This window comes from Sminthopsis crassicaudata, chromosome 3 (assembly GCF_048593235.1).
Source record: "Sminthopsis crassicaudata isolate SCR6 chromosome 3, ASM4859323v1, whole genome shotgun sequence".
NCBI lineage: Eukaryota > Metazoa > Chordata > Mammalia > Dasyuromorphia > Dasyuridae > Sminthopsis > Sminthopsis crassicaudata.
In genome coordinates this window covers 18,497,004-18,518,439 of record NC_133619.1, presented here as the reverse complement: position 1 = coordinate 18,518,439, position 21,436 = coordinate 18,497,004, and the positions used below count along the sequence as shown (strand labels likewise).

The window sequence follows — 21,436 nt, the reverse complement described above, 5'->3', positions numbered from 1 at the left end:
TTCAAGCTTTTGCTAGACCTTCAGTAAGGAAGACCCACTACAGGCCAAAGCAGCTCTTTCCACTTTAAGATCAGATCTCATTATGAAGATTTTGTGGGGTTTGTGTGGAATGGAGAGATAAAGTGAAGAACTTACAGGAATGTTTAAATTCTTTTTCTCTATTTTTTATTATTTCTATGTCTCTGTGACCTGCATAAGTACAGTGTATGTAAGTCAATATTTACTTAAAACTTTAGATATAAGGAGAAATACAGAGAGGCTTGGAGAGACTTACATCAACTGATGCTCAGTGAAACGAGCAGAACCAGAAGATCATTATACACTTCAACAATGATACTGTACGAGGATGTATGCTGATGGAAGTGGATTTCTTCAACATAGAGAAGAGCTAATCCAATTCCAATTGATTAATGATGGACAGAACCAGCTACATCCAGAAAAGGAACACTGGGAAATGAATGTAAACTGTTATTTTTACCTTCTGAATCCAATTCTTCCTGTGCAACAAAAAATTCGGTTCTACACACATATATTGTATCTAGAATATACTGTAATATATTTAACATATATAAGACTGCTTGCCATCTGGGGGAGGGGTTGGGGGAGGAAGGGAAAAAATCTGAATAGAAGTAAGTGCAAGGGATAATGTTGTAAAAAATTACCCATGCATATGTACTGTCAAAAAAATGTTATAATTATAAAATAAAATAAAAATTAAAAAAAAAAAACTTTAGATATATTTACTTGACCAGAAATGATGACATTTATCCTTGCTCAATGTTATCAATATTTAGATTATTAAATGCCATCAGCTCAGCAATCTGAAGTTTGAAGGTCTGACTGATGATTCCTCTCAGAATCAGGGAAACAAAGCATTCTGTTCTAATCTTCCTTTGGCACCCATGTTTAACTTTCAATTAGGGGAGAGGCACCTATTTCTCAATGCTCCCCAACTTATGATGTAATCCTTTGTAACAGAAACCTTGCATTCCAATTTCTCCAATTGGCAACAACCAATTGGATTGCCTCCCCCTCCCCTTCTCAATTTTCTCTTACTTGTGATGTAATTTCTTGTATAAAAGCTGTGTAATTTTTACTACTTCTTTAGCCCTCCTCCTGGAGCTTTCTCTTTCTTATCTGGTGATGGGACGGCTCATCTTCCGGAGGTTTTCAATAAATAACTTTTCTGCCTTCTTCTTCTTCTTCTTCTGCCTGAGTAGTCATTTTGGATAAGGGTCTTCTACATCTCTCACAGGTTTTACTGACATTGACCCTAAATCTGCCTCTGTACTTTCCCACTCATTTCTTTTCTAATTCTGAGGCCAAACAGAACATAAACATCGATTTAAATCTTTCTCCAAACTAAATATCCTGGGTTCCTTTAATCCAACCTGACATGGAATAAATAATTTTTTAAAAATGGTATTTGTAGTATTAATTTTCTATTCCCTTTATGCTAATGAGGGGCTTTAATAATTGAGGCAGGGTCAAAAACAACCACAGAGAAATGGTAAGAATCAGTATCATAACTAGACTATGTTCTAGGGACAAGTCAATGAGGAGCAATTTTATTTAATTTAACATCACCTAATTTCCAAGAATGTTCTAAATTAGAGGCTAAAATATCTGAACTGTCATTTGAACATTCCCTTGATCATGTCTCTATTTGAAATAGTACTTCTAGGCACCTTGAACTAGGGGGAAAATCCCAACTTGTTAAAGAATTTGGGGGTTAACAATTCCACCTCTACAAATAGGACTGAAATGGACAAAAGACTGGCCCCCTGATCCCTGGGTCAGGGGGCCTCAGGCTTACAGGAAAATGTTGCTTAAACTAAATTAAGGGAAGTTTATGTTCAGACTGGGCTCTATTCCCCGGTTCATGAGACCCTAGACTTCCGAGAAGTGTATGTGCAACAAAGTCACAACATTGCAAAACATGATGACAGAGTACGCACTCTCGTCCAGACACTTCCCCATTGTAAACAAGAAACTGTGTCTGTGATTCCCAAAATTTGTAAGCACAAGGCTGTACCCGGATGTGGCAAACGGGCTTAAAAGGGTACCTCACTAAAGGTTCGGGACTGATCTCTACTAGCCTGTCTAGTGGGGGTCAGTCACCGGCCGGCTAATAAATGATGCTTTAAATTGAATAATTTGGTCAGAGCTGTCTATCTCATGTCTGTCCATTTCAGAGCCCTGAATAACTACTCAACTGCATTCTTGATCCCGTCCTCTTCAGTGTCCCAGGAGTAATATCAACCTTAATCCTTTCAAAACATAGAACTGGGAACTGCTCATGGATGGGTCCTGCTTTCAAGGCTGAGGCTCAGCTAAGAACTTTACTGGCCTGGAGGGACTTCGGGCTTCCATCTGTTCAGAAAGACTTCCTATTTCCATTTGTAATCCACCTCCTTAAAAAAAGGCTTTTCTTCTTGACTGGCAATGCATTTTCAAACTGGAAAAAAAAAAATTTTGACCAGTGAAATATTTATTCCTTGATATTTCTAGAAAAATAGAAGGATGTGGGCTTTTGTTTGTTTGTTTTTTAATACGCTTCCACACCAGGACAGACTCTGCACTGGCAAGCAGGGGTGACCAGGAGCATTCTGATCTCAGTTCTTATACACAAGCCTAACTATTACACTTGATCTGAGTTAATAGTACCCACTAAGTGCTAGACACCATGCTCATCTCTGGAGATAGAAATACAGAAGGAAAAAAAAAGAAGAAAGACAGTACCTGCCCTCAAGGGGCTTACAGTCCAATAAGGGAAGGCTCAAAGAGGGGGCAGGAAAAGGAAATCAGGGAGAAGTTAGAGAAATAGAGAAATAGCAAATTCAGGGCTCCACCCTCCAATCAGAGGCAGAGGGCAATTTTGAAGTGCAATACCGAGGCTAATTAGATCCTAAAGAATAATAAGGTTATTTCAATCACGAGTTTCCTGCGCTTGATGAGGAAGTCAGAGAAGTCCCAAGGCGGTGCTGCCAGGGGAGAATGAGGGTATGAAGGAGCCAAAGTCTATCCTTCAACCAAAGTCTGGGCCTTTGGACGCTACCATAGGGACCTCATTGGTAAAGGAGAGCAGCCCGAGACTCTTTTGAGTAAGGACTTGGCCAAATCGGTGGAAATCGGGACTAAGGAAGGTCAGGAAACAAAAGGGCCGTGTGCCAAGCTGAGGAAGACAGTCGGTGTGGTTCACAGATTGGGTTTGTTGACATCCTGAATTATTTCCTTCCTGACTTGGGGTTTGGGGGAGGACAGGACTGGGGTGGGGAGGAAAAGAGGTGACTGGGAAGCAGTGGGTGGAGGCTGGCTGCTGATTCCGATGCTTCTCATTCACCGGGCACTTTATTTTCAAATAAGTGGTTTTTTGCTTCGCTTTGAGTCACGTGTTTAACTGGGACTGGTCCGGGGAGTGGGAGCTATGGGGAGGTTTGTGTAGGTAATGCTAACAGCGGGCACATAAGCCCTCTGCCTGAGGTCACTGTATCCTCCCAACCGCCCTGGGAGGTCGGTGTCATTCTCAGGAAACTGAGGCAGGCAGACTTGAAGTGAACTACCAGGGTCATACTGAAGTGAATTAGCAGGGGACCAGAGCCAGCGCTCTGTGCCAGGGGGCATGGGGGAGAGCTCCCTCACTGAAGCTGTGCCAGGCTGAGTGGCAAGGCGAGATGGACAGGGCCAGTGCAGGTGTGAGGAGGCAGCGGCCAAGCAAAGGTCCGGAAGCGGAAAACTACCCTCTGGAGGGGCAGAGTCTGCCTGGGCTAGAGGCCACCCCGCGGGGAAACTGAGGCAGGAAGCAGCACCCCTCCCCCAGGCCCCGTGGGCCTCCGGGTCTCAGTCGGCTCGCGCCTCTAGGGCCCAAGGCAGAAGGGCCCCGGGGCTCGAGCGGGGTCCGCGCGTGGCCAGCGGGCGCCTGCCCTCCGAGAGGCGATCGGGGCGGCGGAGACTAGCAGGGTGGAGCACGGAGGAGTCGCCCTCCCCGGCCCCGCCCTCCGCCCCACGCGTGCCCCGCCCCGGAGGGGGCCTCACCCTAGTCTGGTCCGGGGGGAGCAGAGGGTCCCGCGGGTAAGTGACCCGCCGGGCTTGGGGGCCCCGGACAAGGCACGCCCTCACCTGAGGGAAGGGGCGGGGGCGAGGGAGGAGTGAGGAAGGGGGGAGACGTCTCGCCGAGCCCAAGATGCTGCCCGCAGGACGGGCGCCCGGAGCTCCGGGCCGGCCGGAGGGGGCTCGGTGCCCCCGGGCCCGAGTGGGCCTGGCTGCCAGTCCGGGCTTCCCCTCCCGAGCGAGAGCAGGGGCGGCTGGGACCGGGAAAGGGGGGGTATGGATCCGCTGGGCGGGTAGGGCGGGGCAGAGAGGGGGGTACTACACTACGGCCCCCTCCCCCTGACTAGCTGGGCCTGGGGGGAGGGGCGTCCCTTTTCTCCTCTCCACCTTCCCGGGGCTTTCGGAGACTGCCCGCGGAAAGTTAGGCTTGGGCGTGGAGGGGCCTTAAAGGCGATCTAGCGCCCCCGCAGCCAAGGTCACCCCGAGAAGGTTGAGCCTCCTTGGAGAGGGGGAGGGGAGTGCGCTAGCTGGGGCGCCCCGGGGAGAGCTTCTCCCCAAAGCCGGAGACACTGCTGCTTCCGCGGGCGGAGGCCGCGGTCCTGTGGCCAGAGCCAGGGCTGAAGGGTCCCTCCCCCTCCGGGACCCCTGATCCGCGCTAAAAAAAACGCTTCCAACACAGTCACTGATGTGATTGGGAAAGGGGGAGACCGGGAGGGGGAGGGGGAGGCTGCTGCTGCCAGTCCCCTCCAAACCCTCCTTCTTTTACAGGGGGGGAAACTGAGGCATGGCTGGCCCGGGGTCAGCCGAGGAGGGGGCGGGGCCGGGGCTGTTTTTGGAATGCTCGGCTTCTGGTTACCGAGCTCGTGCTGCCCCTGCACGATTTCAGCCCAAACCCGGGGCTTGCCCGGGAGAAATTGCTCCGGGTTCAGCCGGAGGGAGGGGAGGAGAAATGGGAGGGAAATGGAGAAATGAGGAGTCAGCCCCAGGCGTCTTGGGTCAGCCCCCAGAGTGAAGAGAGGGCCTCCGCCTGGGGCCACTCCTGTTTCCCGGCAGAGTCTGCGGGGATGGAGTAGCGACTTTGACGTTGCCCACGACCAGAGCTCGGGATGGAACTAGGCCTGGGCCGGGCCCCGAGAACACCCGGCCCCCCTCCTGCGCCCGTCTGAGACAGCCTGGGTAAGTCTCTCATAGGACAGCCTGGAGCATCCGAGGCTGGGGGAGGGGAGCTCCCTTATTCCATGGCCCCCAATCACCGGAGGCTGAGAGGGAGGACTGGGAAGTTTTTTGTAGAACTTCCAGTCCCCCCAGCTAGCTCTCCCAGCCCCAGCTTGCTCCACCTGCCCTGTGTTAGAGCGCGTCTGCTGGGCTGGGAGGGTGGAGAGCTCGAAATTCCTTCTTCAAACCTTTTAAAAAATCTTCAGTCCTTTCAGTTGGGGTTTTCCTGGTTAAGGTCCTGGAATGGTTTGTCATTTCCTTTTCCAGCCCATTTTACAGAGAAGGAAACTGAGGCAAACAGTGAGTAGTCCGGAGTCACACAGCTTGTTTGTGTCTGAAGCCAGTCTTGAGCTCCTCTTCCTGACTCCAGCCCCAGCATGCTGTCCACTGTGCCACTTCCATGCCCACCTAACCCTGCTACCCTCTTAAAAATGATGGAGGGCCAAAATTTCCCCATCCCGCTTTACCCTCTTAAAAATGATCCGAGCACCGGCATTTCCTCACCCTCCAACCCTAAAAGTTTTTGTTCCAGTGAGGTTCTATCCCCTGATATCTAATGCCTATTAGAAAATTAATATATTATGAATAGTGATATTATATTAATAGTATGTATTACATATTAGAAATTAGTATTATTATGAACATAATTTCTACTTCTTCGTACGCGGAACAAGTTGTAGGGAATTTCCAAACCACATTTTATGCAAAATAAATCATGCCTGTAATGAACTGAACCAGCTACACCCAGCGAAAGAACTCTGGGAGATAACGATGAACCACTACATAGAATTCCCAATCCCTCTATTTTTGTCCACTGCATGTTTGATTTCACAGGATAATTGTACATTGCTTCAAAGCCCGATTCTTTTTGTACAGTAAAACAACTGTTTGGACATGTATACGTATATTTTATTTAACTTATACTTTAACATATGTAACATGTATAGGACTACCTGTCATCTGGGGGGGGGAGGGGAAAAATTGGAACAAAATGTTTGGCAATTGTCAATGCTGTAAAATTACCCATGCAGATATCTGGTATATGAAAATTATAATTAATTTTTTAAAAAAGAAAAAATAAATAAATCCTGCTTAAGAGGAATTTTCTTTTCAAAGAGTCTAGAATTTTTTTCCACAGTATATATGCATGAGTAATTTTTTTTTATAATATTATCCCTTGTATTCATTTTTCCAAATTATCTCCCTCCCTCCCTCCATTCCCTCCCCGCCCCCATGACAGGCAATCCCATACATTTTACATGTGTTACAATATAATCTAGATACAGTATATGTGTGTAAATACCATTTTCTTGTTGCACATTAAGTATTAGCTTCAGAAGATATAAGTAACCTGGGCAGATAGACAGTAGTGCTAACAATTTACATTCACTTCCCAGTGTTCCTTCTCTGGGTGTAGCTACCTCTGTCCATCATTGATCAACTGGAAGTGAGTTGGATCTTCTTTATGTTGAAGATTTCCACTTCCATCAGAATACATCTTCATACAGCATTGAAGTGTACAGCGATCTTCTGGTTCTATTCATTTCACACAGGATCTCCATAACCTTCATATACCACAATTTACCCAACCATTCTCCAATTGATGGGCATCTATTCATCTTCCAGTTTCTAGCTACAACAAAAAGAGCTGCCACAAACATTTTGGCACATACAGGTCCCTTTCCCCAAAGAGTTTTTTCTTATCAACAGTCTCTGTTAACTGAACTTCCCAGTGTACCCATTGAACTGTCTCAATTGTTTTTGTTACCCGACATTACGTGGGATGTCCTCCCTCTCTCCCCCCAGTTCTGAAAATGGGCATCCTTATCTGTACAGGAGCTAAAAGGAGAGGGCCCAGTTTTTTTCGAGTCAGCAGAAATGAGCTATTGATTCAAAATATTCCATATAATGGCCAGGACGGGTACCTTAAGCAATTATACATAAGATGAAGAGTTTCCCAAAAGTTTTAAGTTACTATTTTAAATGCTGTGGCCAAAAACCAGGATCTAAACCCCAGAGCAGCGTTACTAAGAAGATGAAGAGAATTTGTTATTTTATAAATGAAATTTTATAACTTTCCATCCAAGAAGATCTGTGCAGTGCATGATCATAATTATTTGGTGTGGTTCTGCCAGACACTGTCTGGAGAGACAGTCCTGCTCCCGACAAATACTGATTCTTTGACCTCAGTGCTTAGGCAGCTTTCTAAAAAGCTGTGCTGTGGAGCAATTAGTGATCTGAATTGCTTAGAAGCAGTTCCCTCCACCAAAGAAGTCTCTGGCCTAGAATAGAAATAACAACAACAATAATAATAGTAATTTAAGGTTTGCAAAATGTTTTACATAGATGATCTTTGCTCTTCACAGCAACCTTGTGAAATAAGTGACACAACTATTGTTAGCCCCATTTTGCAGGTGAAGAAATTAATGTTGAATAAGTTTTCCAGAGTTACACAGCCAGTAAGTGCTTGAGTCAGGGCGCCAAACTCAGGTCTTCCTAACTCATGGAATCATAGAGTTAGTTTATCATTTTTATTTCCTTTTGTTTTTTAATTTAAAAAAAAATTTAAATATTTTTGAAGTCAGTAAGCACTAAAGTGACTTGTCCAGGGTCACAGTCTGTTAGTGTCTGAGGCTACCCTGGAGCTAAGGTCCTCCTGACTCCAGGGCCAGCGCTCTATCCACTCTGTCATCTACCTGCCTCAATTCAATTTTCAAAAAAATTAATTCATGTGCTTTGTTTATATCCAGAACAGTTGCTTTGTTTGAAGGAAAGATTCGAAAACACAAGTAGATACACTTACAAAATCTTTTCCCTTGGAAATAGTTCTAATGACCAGTATTTATTAGATTATAAGCCCCTTAATTAAGTGTAGGGACTGTCTTGGTAGCCCCAGCTCTTAGCACAATGGCTGGAACTTACTAGGTTCTTAAGCACATGTTTGGTTAAGATTTTAGAGCCTGAAGGGAACTTGGACATCACTGAATCCTGCCCTTTCATTTTACAGATGAGAAAATTGAGGTGGGAGGGGAGGGTGTGTTCAGAGATTGACCTGAAATTTAAAAGGTAGGGAGTGAGCCTGGGTTTTTTTGAATATCTTGGGTCTCTGATTTCAAGGCTAGAGCTCTGGCTCAGTCTCTCTCCGGTCCCATCTCACCAGGAAGATTTGGCACCCATGCGACAACTTGTTTCTAGTCTCCTCTCTGGTAGGGGTCTAAAGACCATTTTAACAAATAACTTCCTACTTGATGACCTTAGGCAGATCCTTTCAATTGTCCAGACCTCATTTTCCTCATCTGGATGAAGGCTGGGACAATCTGATATTGTTGTTTAAGTCAGTAATCTCGGATCATTCTGTTTATTAAACAAACTTGTTTTTAGATCTGGGCCAACACTTTTGGGTGATGTGGATACTATAAATTAGATCCAGTGGAAAGATCTGGCATAATGGAAAAATTCAACTTAGAGCCATTTAAACCTATCATTCGAGGGAGAATAACAGTGTAAATAGAAAGCCTGCTGAGGAAATTGAGGTTCATGGCCTCTTGGTGAGCTGGTCAAGTTCCAGTAGAATGGGGGACCACTCCATCACACCTCCTCGTGAACCTCATTCATTAATTTTAAAATGTAATGTGATTTATGTTTTGTTTTCAAATTTATTTTGTTAAATATTTCCCAATTAATTTTTTTTTTTTTTTTTGCTGAGGCAATTGGGGTTAAGTGACTTGCCCAGGGTCACACAGCTAGGAAGTGTTAAGTGTCTGAGACCAGATTTGAACTCAGGTCCTCCTGAATTCAGGGCTGGTGCTCTATCCGCTGAGGCACAGAGCCGCGCCCCCCCCCCCCCCCAATTAAATTTTAATCTGCCTCAGGTCCCTCCGGGGAATATTGTGGACACTGATGGTCTAGACATCACTGGAGCTGGGATAGCTGAGAAGGGGCTGACCCACAGGGGAGGAGAAGTTTTGTACATGGGGACTGAGTCCCTCAACCAATGAAATGAGAGCCCCACTCCTGGTTCCTGGCAAATTTCTTGCCCCTCTCTGAATAATGCATTTCTTGGACCCATAATATCCAGAACTAATTGAAATTTAATGTAGAGAGCACAACATTCTTCAAGGATCACAAATCCTTTGTTTTCTTTTTTGTATTACAAGAAAAGAAAGTGAAGGATTTTAAATTTAGCTGAAAAAGAGCTGGAAACCAGCCCCTTCAGAATATACAGAACAGCCAGTGCATGGGGGGTTGAATAAAAAGTCTAATACAGCTTGTCAAATCCCTCTCAGAATATCTATATTTAAATAATATATTTTTATTTTCAAAATATATGCACAGATAGTTTTCAACATTCACCCTTGCAAAACCCTGTGTTCCGATTTTTTTTCTCTTCCCTCACCCCCTCCCCTAGAAGGCAAGTAATCCAATATCTGTTAAACATGTGCAATTCTTCTGTACATATTTCCACATTTATCATGCTGCACAAGAAAAATCAGATCAGAAAGGGGAAAAAAAGCAAACGACAACAAAAAGAGTGAACATACTATGTTGTGATCCACGCTCAGTCTCCACAGTCCTCTCTCTGGATGCAGATGGCTCTCTTCATCACAAGTCCATTGGAACTGTCCTGAACCACTTCAGTGTTGAAGAGTCAAGTCTATCAAAGTTGATCATCACATAATCTTTTTGTTGTCGTGTACAATGTGCTCTTGGTTCTACTCACTATACTTAGCATCAGTTTACCTGAACATGTAAGTCTCTCTAAGACCTTTCTCAAATTATCCTGCTGACCATTTTTTATAGAACAATTATATTCCATAACATTCAGAATATTTTTAAAATTTTAATTTTAAATTAATTTTCACTTAAATTTATTTTTTTTAAACTAAAACATATTATTGTTGTTCATTTATCCTCAAAGTGGACCAATGTAGGAACAACAAAATTTGGTCACTTATATTTTGTAAGACATTTGGGGATTTGGGACCTATATATTTTTTTAATTTTTAAAAACATTTGTATTTATTTAAAATAAAATATATACGATGACAAAAGAAACTATTTCTATTGAAATTCAATAGGAAAACTAGTTCACAGATCCCAGGTTAAGAACTGCTGAGATAACATAAATGGCATAGCAGCTTTCCCTAAATAACAGTATTATGGCATGATGCTCAAAGACCCCACCCTATGCTCCATTCCCTATGCTAGTAATATGTGAGATGCAAACTTTGAATCAGGAGAAATAAAATATATCCGCTGATCCATTTTTCCTTTTTATATGAAAAATATGTCAAGCTTTAGAAAATGCCATATGAATCAAAACCTCACGGTGTGATTTTCAGGCCCATGACTGTTCTACAGTACCAAGTGTCCCTCCCTCGATTTCTCATAGCCCTTTCTAAGGGACCATGAGACCTGGAACTAGCCTTCCCTCCAGGTGGGGCAGAATGCAAAATCTACCTATTAAATTAGACCCACCTGGAGATAATGAGGGGGAAGATGGTACCGAATGTCAGGTTCTTTTCATAGTTTGGTGACCTTAGTCACTAATCTTCCTTCCCTTTTTAAAAAATTTAGTTGAAGATAAAAGATTCCTACACTGAAATAATTTAGGAAGAAATGTATTAAGTTGTCCAGCAGAGAGGGAAGAGACAGAAAACAGGTGTCTCCCTGACAACATCTGTAAGTTACCCATGGGTTGCTATCCTTCATCTGGAAGAGGACCAAATAACATCACTGTGTTAGAGCCAAGTTACAGCATGTCTGACTGGCTGATCAGACCAATATGAGCTCGGAAAGCTCAGCCACAGGTCGGACGTGAACTTCTCTCATTTTGCTCATCTCACTTTTCTTCTGGGCAATTCAGTTCTGCTTTGCTCACAGAGCACTGCCCCTTCTCCGATGAGGGTACGCCATGCAGGGCGGTCTTGTGTTAGTGTCTCCAATGTCACGGCTTTGAAAGTTCTTGAGAGTGTCCTCGTATCATTGTTTTCTGACCACCTTGTGAACGTTTGCCATGTGTGAGTTCTTCATAAGATAATCCTTTTGGCGAGCGAACATTTGGCATCCAAACAATATGGCCAGCCCAATGGAGTTGCGCTCTCTGCAGTAGAGTTGGAATGTTGGTGGGTAGTTTAGTTCCAGAAAGGAACTGGTGTCCAGCACCTTCTCCTGCCAGGATCTTCAGAATCTTCCTAGGACAATTCCAATGGAAGCGATCCCGTTTCCTGGCACGTGCTGGTAGATTGTCCCGGTCTCACACGTATGCAACAATGAGGTCAGTTCAGTGGCTCTGTAGACCTTTGGTTTGGTAGTCACTCTCCCCACTGCAAGAAAACAGTAACCGATCAGCCAGCACTGTAAGATGTGAGGGTTGCTTTGACGTGTGTCTTGGGTATCTTTTTTAAATTGAAGTTTTTTATTTTCAAAACATATGTAAGGATAATTTTTCAATATTGAGCCTTGAAAAACCTTGTGTTCCAATTTTTCCCCTTTCCCTCACTTCTACTCTCAGATGGCATGTAATCCAATATATATTATACATGTTAAAATATGTTAAATCCAATATATGTAAACATATTCATACAATTATCATGCTGCACAAGAAAAATCAGATCAAAAAGGAAAAAAAAAATGCAAGCGAACAGCCACAAAAAGTACAAATACTCTGTTGTGATCCACCCTCAGTTCCCACAATCCTCTCTCTGGATACAGTTTACCTTCTTCATCACAAGATCATTGGAACTAGCCCGAATCATCTCATTGTTCCCATCTGACTGGGTTTCTGCAGAGCATAACGGGGGTTCTGAGTTAAACATCAAACAAATCTAGTCTCTAAATCAGAGCTTCTTAAGCTTTTTCCACTTGTGACCCCTTTCCACCTGAAAAATTTTTCCATGACCCCCAGATATTAAGATATGCAAATCAAACATCTACTAATAATAAATCATAATCTCATGACCCCCACATTTCATTATTACACATACTCCCCATATGGGGTCACAAACCATAGTTTAAGAAAAAGGGCTCTAAGCAACAAATCTGACTTCTCAGCCATGCGAGACTCGATTTAAATAATGTCAAAAAGTTTTCCCACACCTCTTCTAAGGGATTGCTCTCTAGGATAGATATTTTGGGAAATGTAAGTGATGTAAAAATAAAAGACAGGAAGTAAAAATGTGTTTAAAGATAAAACATGTTCATACTTCTCCTTTTTTCTCTTTTTTCTGGGGGTGAATAAGGCAGTTGGAGCTAAATGACTTGCCGAGGGTCACACAGCTAAGAAATATTAAGTATTTTAACTATTAAGTTTAATATATTAAGTATTAAGGTCATATTTGAACTCAGGTCCTCCTGACTTCAGGGCTGATACTCTATTCACTGCATCATCTAGCTGTCCTTTCTCTCTTTTTTCTTGATATAGTTATTAGGAATAATTGATATTTTGCTTGAATTATTATGGGTACTATAGTTCATTTCAAAGCTTGAATGAAAATGCTACTTGAAATAAAGTAGATTTTCAAGTATTTGATTTTTCACTGAATGATTATTTCATTTTTCTGTATTGGGCCTTTAATTTGTCTTCTTCCTGTGCAATCATAATTGAACCTACTTTCTTATTCTGAAGGTCTTTCTGTGTTTCTCTATATCGATCACATACATCATATCTTATAGCACACTAATATTCCATTGTCTTCGTATATCATAATTTGCTTGGGACTAAATGTAATTTGTTTCTTTGGGGGACTGGTAGCTAGCACAGCGTAAAAAGTGTCAGGCCTGAAGTCAGTAATCCTCATCTTCCTGAGTTCAAATCTGGCCTTGGACACTTAATAGCTGTATGATTCTGGGCAAGTCACTTAATTCTGTAGCCAGAGAAAAAAATGGCAAACCATTTCCAGTTTTTGACAAGAAAACCTCAGATGGGGTCACAAAGAGTCAGACATGACTTTAAATATCTGAACAACAAAAATAGTTTTCTTTTTTAAAAACTTTGACCCACCTTTCCTCAAGAAATCTCTTCATTTAAAGCATGAAGTTATGAACAAAGGAAACTTGACTTTTCTCATTAGTTCCTGAAGCTTTTCCACTTAACTTCCTACTAAACTCTTTAAAACTCTTGAGAACTTTTTAAAAAATACTCCACTGATCTATTTTTTTCTTTTTTTTCATTACTATCACTAGTCTTCTCTCCTCCTTTCAGTTTAATCATGGCATAATCACACAATAGAGCCCTGTTTTAGCCATGGGCAGCAGGTTTCATCCTCAGGTTGTAGGAGCTAGGCTCTATCGTTGCCCATTGAGTTCTGAAGTCTTCCAAAGTTGTTCATCTTTAAAGTGCTGTGGTAATTGTGCAAACAGTTCTCTTGGTTCCATTCCCTTCATGCTACAACAATTCAAAAAGGTCTTTCTGTGTGTTTCTGTATCCGTCCCATACATCATATCTGATAGCACATCAATAGTCCATTGTTTTCATATATCATAAGTTGGGTGTTCTAATTGATAGACATCTACTTTGTTTTTAATTCTTAGCTATCATGCACACACACACACACACAAACCTGCTATAAATACTTTGGAGTAGAGGGGACCTTTTTTCTTATGAATGGCTTTATGGGGATATAAAAGCCCAGTAATGGAATCTTGGATTCTTGGACATTTGATTTACTTTATTTGCATAATTCCAAATTGCTTTCCAGATTAGTCACATTAATTCACAGCCTCATCTTCTACAACCCTTTAAATATTGCTGCCATTTTTAAAAATCATTTTTGCCAGTTTGCAGGGATTTTAATTTCGCTTATTATTAGTGATTTAGAACACTTAGTTGTAAATATTGTGCAATGTATTTTGGGTTGGTTTTTTTTTTTTTTTTTTGGACTGTTCATATCCTTTGATCATTTATTTATTGGGGAATGTCCGTAGTTTTAGCTACATTTATTAATTGTTTATTAAGCTTAGATACCAAAACTTTACCAGAGAAATTTGATATAAAGGTTCTTCCCCCTCCTCATTCAATGTTGTCTATGCAGAAGCTTCTCAGTTTCAAGATCCCTCTTCTGCTATAGAGTATTATGTTCCTTCCTTTCATTTTAATCTTTTTAAAGGGAGTTATATTATCACTGACTCTTTGCCCTTCACCCTGGTCCCTGCTTCTCTTTAATAATTCCCCCCCCTCTTCCCCTTCAGTTAGTTCTCTTCCTTAGTCTTTTAATTTCTTCTTTTGTTCCCCTTTCCAAAAAGGATTTTTCTCTTTTCATTATTCATATTCTTTTCCTGCTTATTCTAGACCCTCATTCTCTGATTCCTGGCTCCTGTACAATGATCCCTTCTCTCTCTTTTCTCTATATTCTTTATGGAATATAAGCTTCCAAAGTATTCATTCTAGGCTCTCCCCTGTAAGCAGTTCTGCCAGGGCCTTATAGAGTTTGCCCATGAGTTCCCCCTTTCCATTGAGCCTTATTTTCAGAATAAGGCCAGTTATTGCCTTTGTCGGGACACTGGCTCATAGAAGAGTCCCTCCCCCACCACACTTCTGATTCTGCAGTCCACCACGGATCTGTAGTCTCTCTTTGATTTTCTTTTGACATTTGCCATCATCTCCTGGTATCTGTGCTCTCCCACTCTTCCAGATGCCGGTTATCCCCTGAGGGAGGGGGAGATCTAATTCCCTCTCTCCCAGTGTAGAATAAGTAGATTTTTCAAGCACCAAATGCCCCGAGCTTGATCCAGGGCCCATCTGTCTTCACTCATAGAAGTATTCATTAATGGAACCCCTTTACACCTCCAAAGGAAGACCTTCCTCATGACCACCACTACCCCCTTTCCATATTTTCTCCCTTCTCCCACTCCCTTTCAGGCTCTTCTCTTTCTGAGACCACTTTGCCCTCATGACTAGCCCTTGCTCCATTATTCTTCCCCCATTTTCATGTACTCTTCCAAGTGTACTATACCTTTGATTTACCTGTCAGCAGGGTAGTGTCAGGTTCTATGCATAATACCCCCCGCACCCCCCCTCCCCCCCCCCCCCCCCCCCGCCTGCCTCTTCACTGTTACCTCTGGCAGACATCTGCCTTCATCCTGGTCTCTTTGTGTACTTTTAGAAAGAAATTTTTTCTGTCTCTGTTGTCACCTTACGGCTTTTGCTATCCTTACCTGCTGAATGCAACCATTCCTCCTGCATTTGTGCTGTTTGAGAAGCAAATAATCTCTTTATTTTTTCTTTCTAAAAATGTTTCCCCTTCTTTCTCTGTCACTGTCTCTCTCTGCTCTGTATCTCTGTCTCTCACTCTTACTCTGTCTCTGCCTCTCCTTTTCCTTCTCCTTCTCCCTCCCTCCGTTCCTCCATTCTTCTCCCTCTTTCTCTCCCTTTTCCTCTCCCCCTCTATCTCTGTCTTTCTCACTACCTATCTCTATCTCTTTATTTCTGTCTCTCTGTCTTTATCTGTCTTTGTCTCTCCATTTCATTCTCCCTTCTTCCTTTCCTCCTTCCTTCCCTCTCTCTCTGTTTCTCTCCATCTTTTCCCTCCTTTTCCCTCCCTCCTTTCTTCCATTCTTCTCTCTCTGTCTCTTCTCTCTCTCTCACTGTCTCTGTCTCTCTATCTCTGTTTCTCTCTTTTTCTCTCTCTCTCCATTTCCCTCTCCCCCTCCCTCCTTTCCTCCTTCCTTCCCTCCCTCTGTCTCTCTCCCTCTCTCCCTCCTCTCTCCTCCTCTTTCCCTTCATTCTTCCCTCCCTTCCTCCCTCCCCCCCCTTTCCTTTGTCTCATCATGTGTCCTTTTGTCCTTTGTGATTAGGTTCAGATTTGCAAGATGAGCCACTCTGGGCACCAATGCCCTTCAAAATACATTATTCCATTCTCTAGTCCTTTTCCTAGTGGGTGCAGAATAGTCTTGTATTATTTGAATGTTCTTTTCTTTATATTTGAAGGTCTTTCTCCTGATGATGATTTTTTTATTTCTGTAAATTTAACCAAGAGTCTTGGAATTTTCAGCCTTGGGTTTTGTTGTTATTTTGTGTTTTGCTTTGTTTCGTTCTAAAGGAGATCTAGAAGTTCCTTTATCTAGAAGCTCATTTTCTATGTTTAAAAGGTCTGATATTTCTTTTGTTGGGTTATTAATTTTTTGTCTTACCATGTTCTCCTGGGAGATCTATAACCCTTCAGTTGTCTCCATGCATCCTGTCTTTGAGATCCATGTTTTGCTTGCATAGTGATCATATTTTCATTTAAGGTTTTTATTTTCTGCTTCTCTTCAAGGTTGTCCTTCAATTCTGGGTATTTCCATTCCCAGGCTGTTATTTTACCTTGTTTCTTCGGTGAGACTTACCATTACCTGTTCTACTCATTATTTTTTGTTGTGCAGGACATAAATTCAGTTCTCATTATTCCCATTTCTCTTTTGAAGTGCTCAGGAGCATCATATCATAGTCCCAGTTTTTCCTCACATAGGATCCTCTGCCTCCTCAAATGTCAGTTTGGTTTCCTTTGCCTTGCAGTTTTTATTCATAGATGCCTGACCTCCAATTTATCCTGCATGTGTTTTGTTTGCATGTTGTCTCCTGTGAGTTCCTTGAGGACAGGGATTCTCCCTATCTCCACTATCTCTCACGCCTTTCTCTGTATCCTTAATGTTTATCCCAGTGCCTGCCACATAGCAGGTACTTAATAAATACTTACTGGCTTGAGGAAGGTGGCACAATTGTTCTGATCCCCATTCTAGGGGATCCCATAGCTAGCATCAGAGGTGAGACAGATTTCCTAAATACACATTGTATCATAATTAATGATGGCATTCATAGAATGGAATTAATCTGGGTCCTTGTCTCTGCTGCTGCCAAATTCTTCTTCCATTTCCAAAGGGAGTATAAGGGGAATAAAAAAAGTAATATTATTTTTAAGTTCCAGATCCAAGAGGCTAGAAATAACTGGATGATCGATCTCTGGGTCTAGAGCTGAAAGGGACTTTCATGTGGTGTGCTGTGACTGTTTCAGAAATTCTTACTTTTTTTGTCACGGAACCCTCCGGTAGTCTGATCCAGTGGATTTCTGCTCAGAATCTTGTTTTTAAATGTGTGAAATGAAACAGAGGTGTCTAATTGTAGAAAAAATAAAGATGCCTTTTCCCCACATTCACCTTCACAAAAACTCCCCAAATCTCTCATGGAGCCAGAGTGAGAGCCACAGCTCTATTATTTTGACTTAATTCCAGGAGAAGATGAAGTGCCTGTCCTTGGGCAGGAGCTGGGCTCAGTACTGGGAATTACAAAGACCAGTAGAATCCACAGGAATCCCCCATATCCCCTCGTGGCAGATCGCTAAATGCCGACCCATCCCCCATCACTGTGGTGATTCTAGGCTAAAATACCGGACAGCGGACTCGGCTGTCAGTGCTCCAGAGACCTCACAACCTGGAGGATGACTCTGCTGTCAGATATTTAGCCCAGCACCAAACTCGTAGTAGATGCTTTGTAAATATTAGCTGTTATTATCATCATGATTATTTTCAACAGTTTTCCATTGGGGAGGGGGTTATCTTTGTATCCCTAGCAATTAGGTCCGTGCTTGGCACATAGTGGGTGCTTCATAAGTACCTGCCCAATCACAGAAGGGATCTCAGCAGATAGAAAATTGCATGAAATGCACATTTTGCTAATGGCATTTTTCTTTTCTTTTCTTTTTTTTTGTCATGCCAAGAATAATTCATTTTCTTTATTTTTTTAAATTTATTTTTTTAATTTTATAGCTAATGGCATTTTTCTTTTTTTCTTTTTCTTTTTCTTTTTTTTTTTTTTGTCGTGCCAAGAATAATTCATTTTCTTTATTTTTTTTAATTTATTTTTAAAATTTTATAGCTAATGGCATTTTTCATGCCTTCACTCTTTTGCCTCCTTGCAGAACTGAGAGGGTCTTTGACCGTTACCCCAGCAGAAACTGGAGGCCATTAAACTGCACAGAAGAATCCCTGTAAGCTGCATATTGACTTAGAAAACCACATATTGACATTACCTATGTTCTATTTTACTTTTGTTTATTTGACTAAGTAGTTTAATCTCAGGAGTATTTATTATGAGTTTGATCCCAAGATCTACCTCACTTTTATTCTTCAAAGGACAACTTATTTCCATCCATCCATAAACACTTATTAAGTACCTTTTATATGACAGACATGGGGATAGAAAAAGAAGCAGAGGAGGATCCCTGGAGCTCACGGGAGGACCATTAGGAGGGTTGCTCTCTTAGCATCGTGGGATAAAAGGAAGGAGGGGTAGGAGCCATGGTATGAAGTCCTAAGGCCAGCCTGGAGAGGAAGGAGGAAATGGAAGGCTGAAGGCACTAGCTGTAGGCAGCCAGAGTGTGTGTTTCGGGGACTCTTTAGGAGGGGACTAGGACTGGGAAAGCACTCATCCGAGCCTCCTTGGTTTTTTTTTTTTTTTCCCAGATTTTGGGGCTCTCCTTTCCAAGCCCCCAAACCTTCATCTCCAACCTCCCATCGGAGCCCTGAAGGCACAGAATGTCTATGAAATGCCTGAGATGGAGCCTCTGGCTACTCTGCTTCCTCACAGTCGCCATGCTCTGGTACCTCAACCTCCCCTCCTACACGGTGATCGAGAACTTCAACTGGATGTATTTCTACGAATACCAGCCCATGAACCAGTCAGAATTCGCCTTCACGATCCGGGAGCGGGAGTCTTGCTCCGAGCACAGCCCGTTCCTCGTCATCCTGGTGACCTCGCGCCCCGCGGACGTGGAAGCCAGGCAGGCCGTTCGGGTGACTTGGGGCGCAAAGAAGTCCTGGTGGGGGCAAGAGGTCCTGACGTACTTTCTATTAGGCCGACAAACGGAGCCAGAAAATAACATTTTGGCCCTATCGGTCCAGGACGAAAGCATCCTTTATGGCGATATAATCCGTCAAGACTTCATAGACTCGTACGATAACCTGACCTTAAAGACAATTATGGCCTTCAGGTGGGTTACAGAGTTTTGCCCCTCAGCCCAGTACGTAATGAAGGCCGACTCGGATGTTTTTATCAACCCTGGAAACTTAGTCAAATATCTTTTGACCCACAACCAGTCTGAGAACTTCTACATGGGCTACCCTCTCATAGAGAACTTTTCTAATAGAGAATTTTTCAAAAAAACATACATTTCCTACCAAGAGTATCCCTATAGGGTGTTTCCTCCATACTGCAGTGGTCTAGGTTACGTGCTGTCTAGAGACCTGGTCTCCCGAGTTTACAGCATGATGGCGCATGTCAGACCCTTCAGGTTCGAAGACGTGTACATCGGGATCATTCTGAGCATCTTAAAAGTGGACGTCCATCTCCCCGAGTCCGATGACCTCTTTTTTTTGTACCGGATTAAGTTTAATATCTGCAAATTCCAGCGCTTGATTGCAGCCCATAGCTATTCTCCCAAGGAACTAATCCAGTATTGGCAGCTCATACAAAAGGAAAGCAGCTGTTGACTGTCCGTTCTGCGGTGACCGCGTCAAAGGCTTTGCAGAAAGCCCATGAGGTTGGCCTGGGTGCTTGCCAATGGAGAGTCCTTTCAAAGGCAGTGCTTGGCCCGGCACCCACATGGCTTCCACTCATTCGGATCCCACCCCTCCTCGCAGGAGTTTTTGAGGTTGACAGTGCAGAAGAGTTCTCTTAAAATAAAGAGATGAGTATGAAAAAAATCTCCTGAGAAGGAAAATGATAGATTTTGCCAACCACACACACAAAAAAGGCCTAAAGATTTGAACGTATCATGGGAAAATTTTACTTGTAGGTACTTCATGGAATTCTGTTTTATTTATATTAGACTTATTCAGGACTACTGGTAAAAATGAGACTATTTGGGAGAAAACAAACCTTAAGGTAAAAGAAGAGTGTTGCTATAGATGGATTAACCATTTTTGAAGAGTTGTAACACCCTAAACACTTACTATTGCACTGAATATAATGAAATTCTTTTTCTTCACATGAAAAGCTTCGGTATGGCCCCGTAACAGACCAAGTTGTTTTTTCAGAGACCAAGCTAGCTTATTATGGGAAAGCACATCACCCATAACCTGGTTGGTTATTTTGGCCAAACCCAGGAAACACAGGCAACCTGTGTCATTGAAGAGAGTTAAGGTTAGGGTTTTATTTGAGTAGTTTATGGATAGGACCCTCTAATTTTGCATTTAAAAATAGTGGTCCATAGACATTTAAATGCCCAAGCCAGAAGACATTTGAACTTTCAGTATCCACAGTCATTATTATGGTCTTCGGTCATTATATACAGACATGTACTTTCACTCTTTTTATCTTTACATTTGGATACATTTGGGCTCTTTGGAGTTGGATTGCTTCTCAACCAACTTTTCATGGTGCACACTTTCCCAATGGGAAATGGATGAATGGGAACACCTTGAGGACACCCAGACGTGGTTCCATTTTTGTTCTTGCCTCCCCAGTTAGTCCCTGGCTCGTGCTAAGAGCTCATTAATTGCTAACCATTTGGGCGTTGTAGCATAATTTGGAATTCAGAAAACATTTTTTCATGTGTAGAGGTATTGGATAATATCATATGTATATTGAATTATGTCTTGTTTTTGGAAATCGTTCCTTTATGTTTTTTACATTTTGTTTTAAAAGAAATAAAATTTTATTACTTTCATATACAAAAAGAAACTAGAAAGGGCTAATAAAATTTTTGCAAATAGATAAGTGACTTGCTTTAGTGAAAAGACATATGTTAATAGGCAGGTGAACTGATGATAAATGGGTATTTCTAAAGTGCTTGATCAGATGTGAAAAACATCTTCCTCTTAATGACAGAGCCAGAAAACTGCTAGACAGAAAGCTGCGTAAGATTGTCACATGTGATCTCTGGAGTGGCTATTTTGGCTTAATTATTTTAGTTCTGAGCACACAGTAGGGGCTTAATAAATGCTTCATTCCTCCATTGTTTATATTGCTAGTTATGCTTATTGTTTTTATTATTTTGAAAGTATTTCTTGCATCACTGATAAGATTCTTGGTTTACAGATAATTATATTGGGAAGAAGAGAGAGAAGGAAAGGTAACAGCTAATCCCTTTGCTAAGGTTCTATTTAAAAATATTTTCATTAGGGTTAGGGAGCAGCAGCAGTGGCGCTTAGGATGGGCCTTCTGCTTTGAATTGCTTAAGCGGAGCATTCAAGGACA

General features: G+C 42.3%; 1 protein-coding gene across 11 annotated transcripts; it reads left to right on the top strand.

Annotated features, from left to right (window-relative positions):
* The first annotated feature begins 2,950 nt into the window (after positions 1-2,950).
* On the top strand, positions 2,951-20,920 carry B3GALNT1 (beta-1,3-N-acetylgalactosaminyltransferase 1 (Globoside blood group)). Of its 11 annotated transcripts, XM_074298115.1 has the most exons (5): positions 3,931-4,071; positions 5,104-5,226; positions 9,677-10,013; positions 18,159-18,227; positions 18,703-20,920. In XM_074298115.1, the coding sequence occupies exon 5, from the start codon at positions 18,775-18,777 to the stop codon at positions 19,726-19,728; it is 954 nt and encodes a 317-aa protein (XP_074154216.1). In that variant the 5' UTR covers positions 3,931-4,071; positions 5,104-5,226; positions 9,677-10,013; positions 18,159-18,227; positions 18,703-18,774; the 3' UTR covers positions 19,729-20,920. The 11 variants fall into 11 exon arrangements, with proteins under 11 accessions (XP_074154218.1, XP_074154217.1, XP_074154212.1 ...); XM_074298113.1 differs by lacking the exon at positions 9,677-10,013; XM_074298114.1 differs by lacking the exon at positions 9,677-10,013 and having other exon boundaries at positions 4,044-4,071; positions 5,051-5,226.
* Positions 20,921-21,436: the final 516 nt, after the last annotated feature.

Excerpts from the sequence above, each read along its gene's own strand:
- B3GALNT1 (XM_074298117.1), top strand. The coding sequence starts at position 18,775 with ATGTCTATGAAATGCCTGAGATGGAGCCTCTGGCTACTCTGCTTCCTC.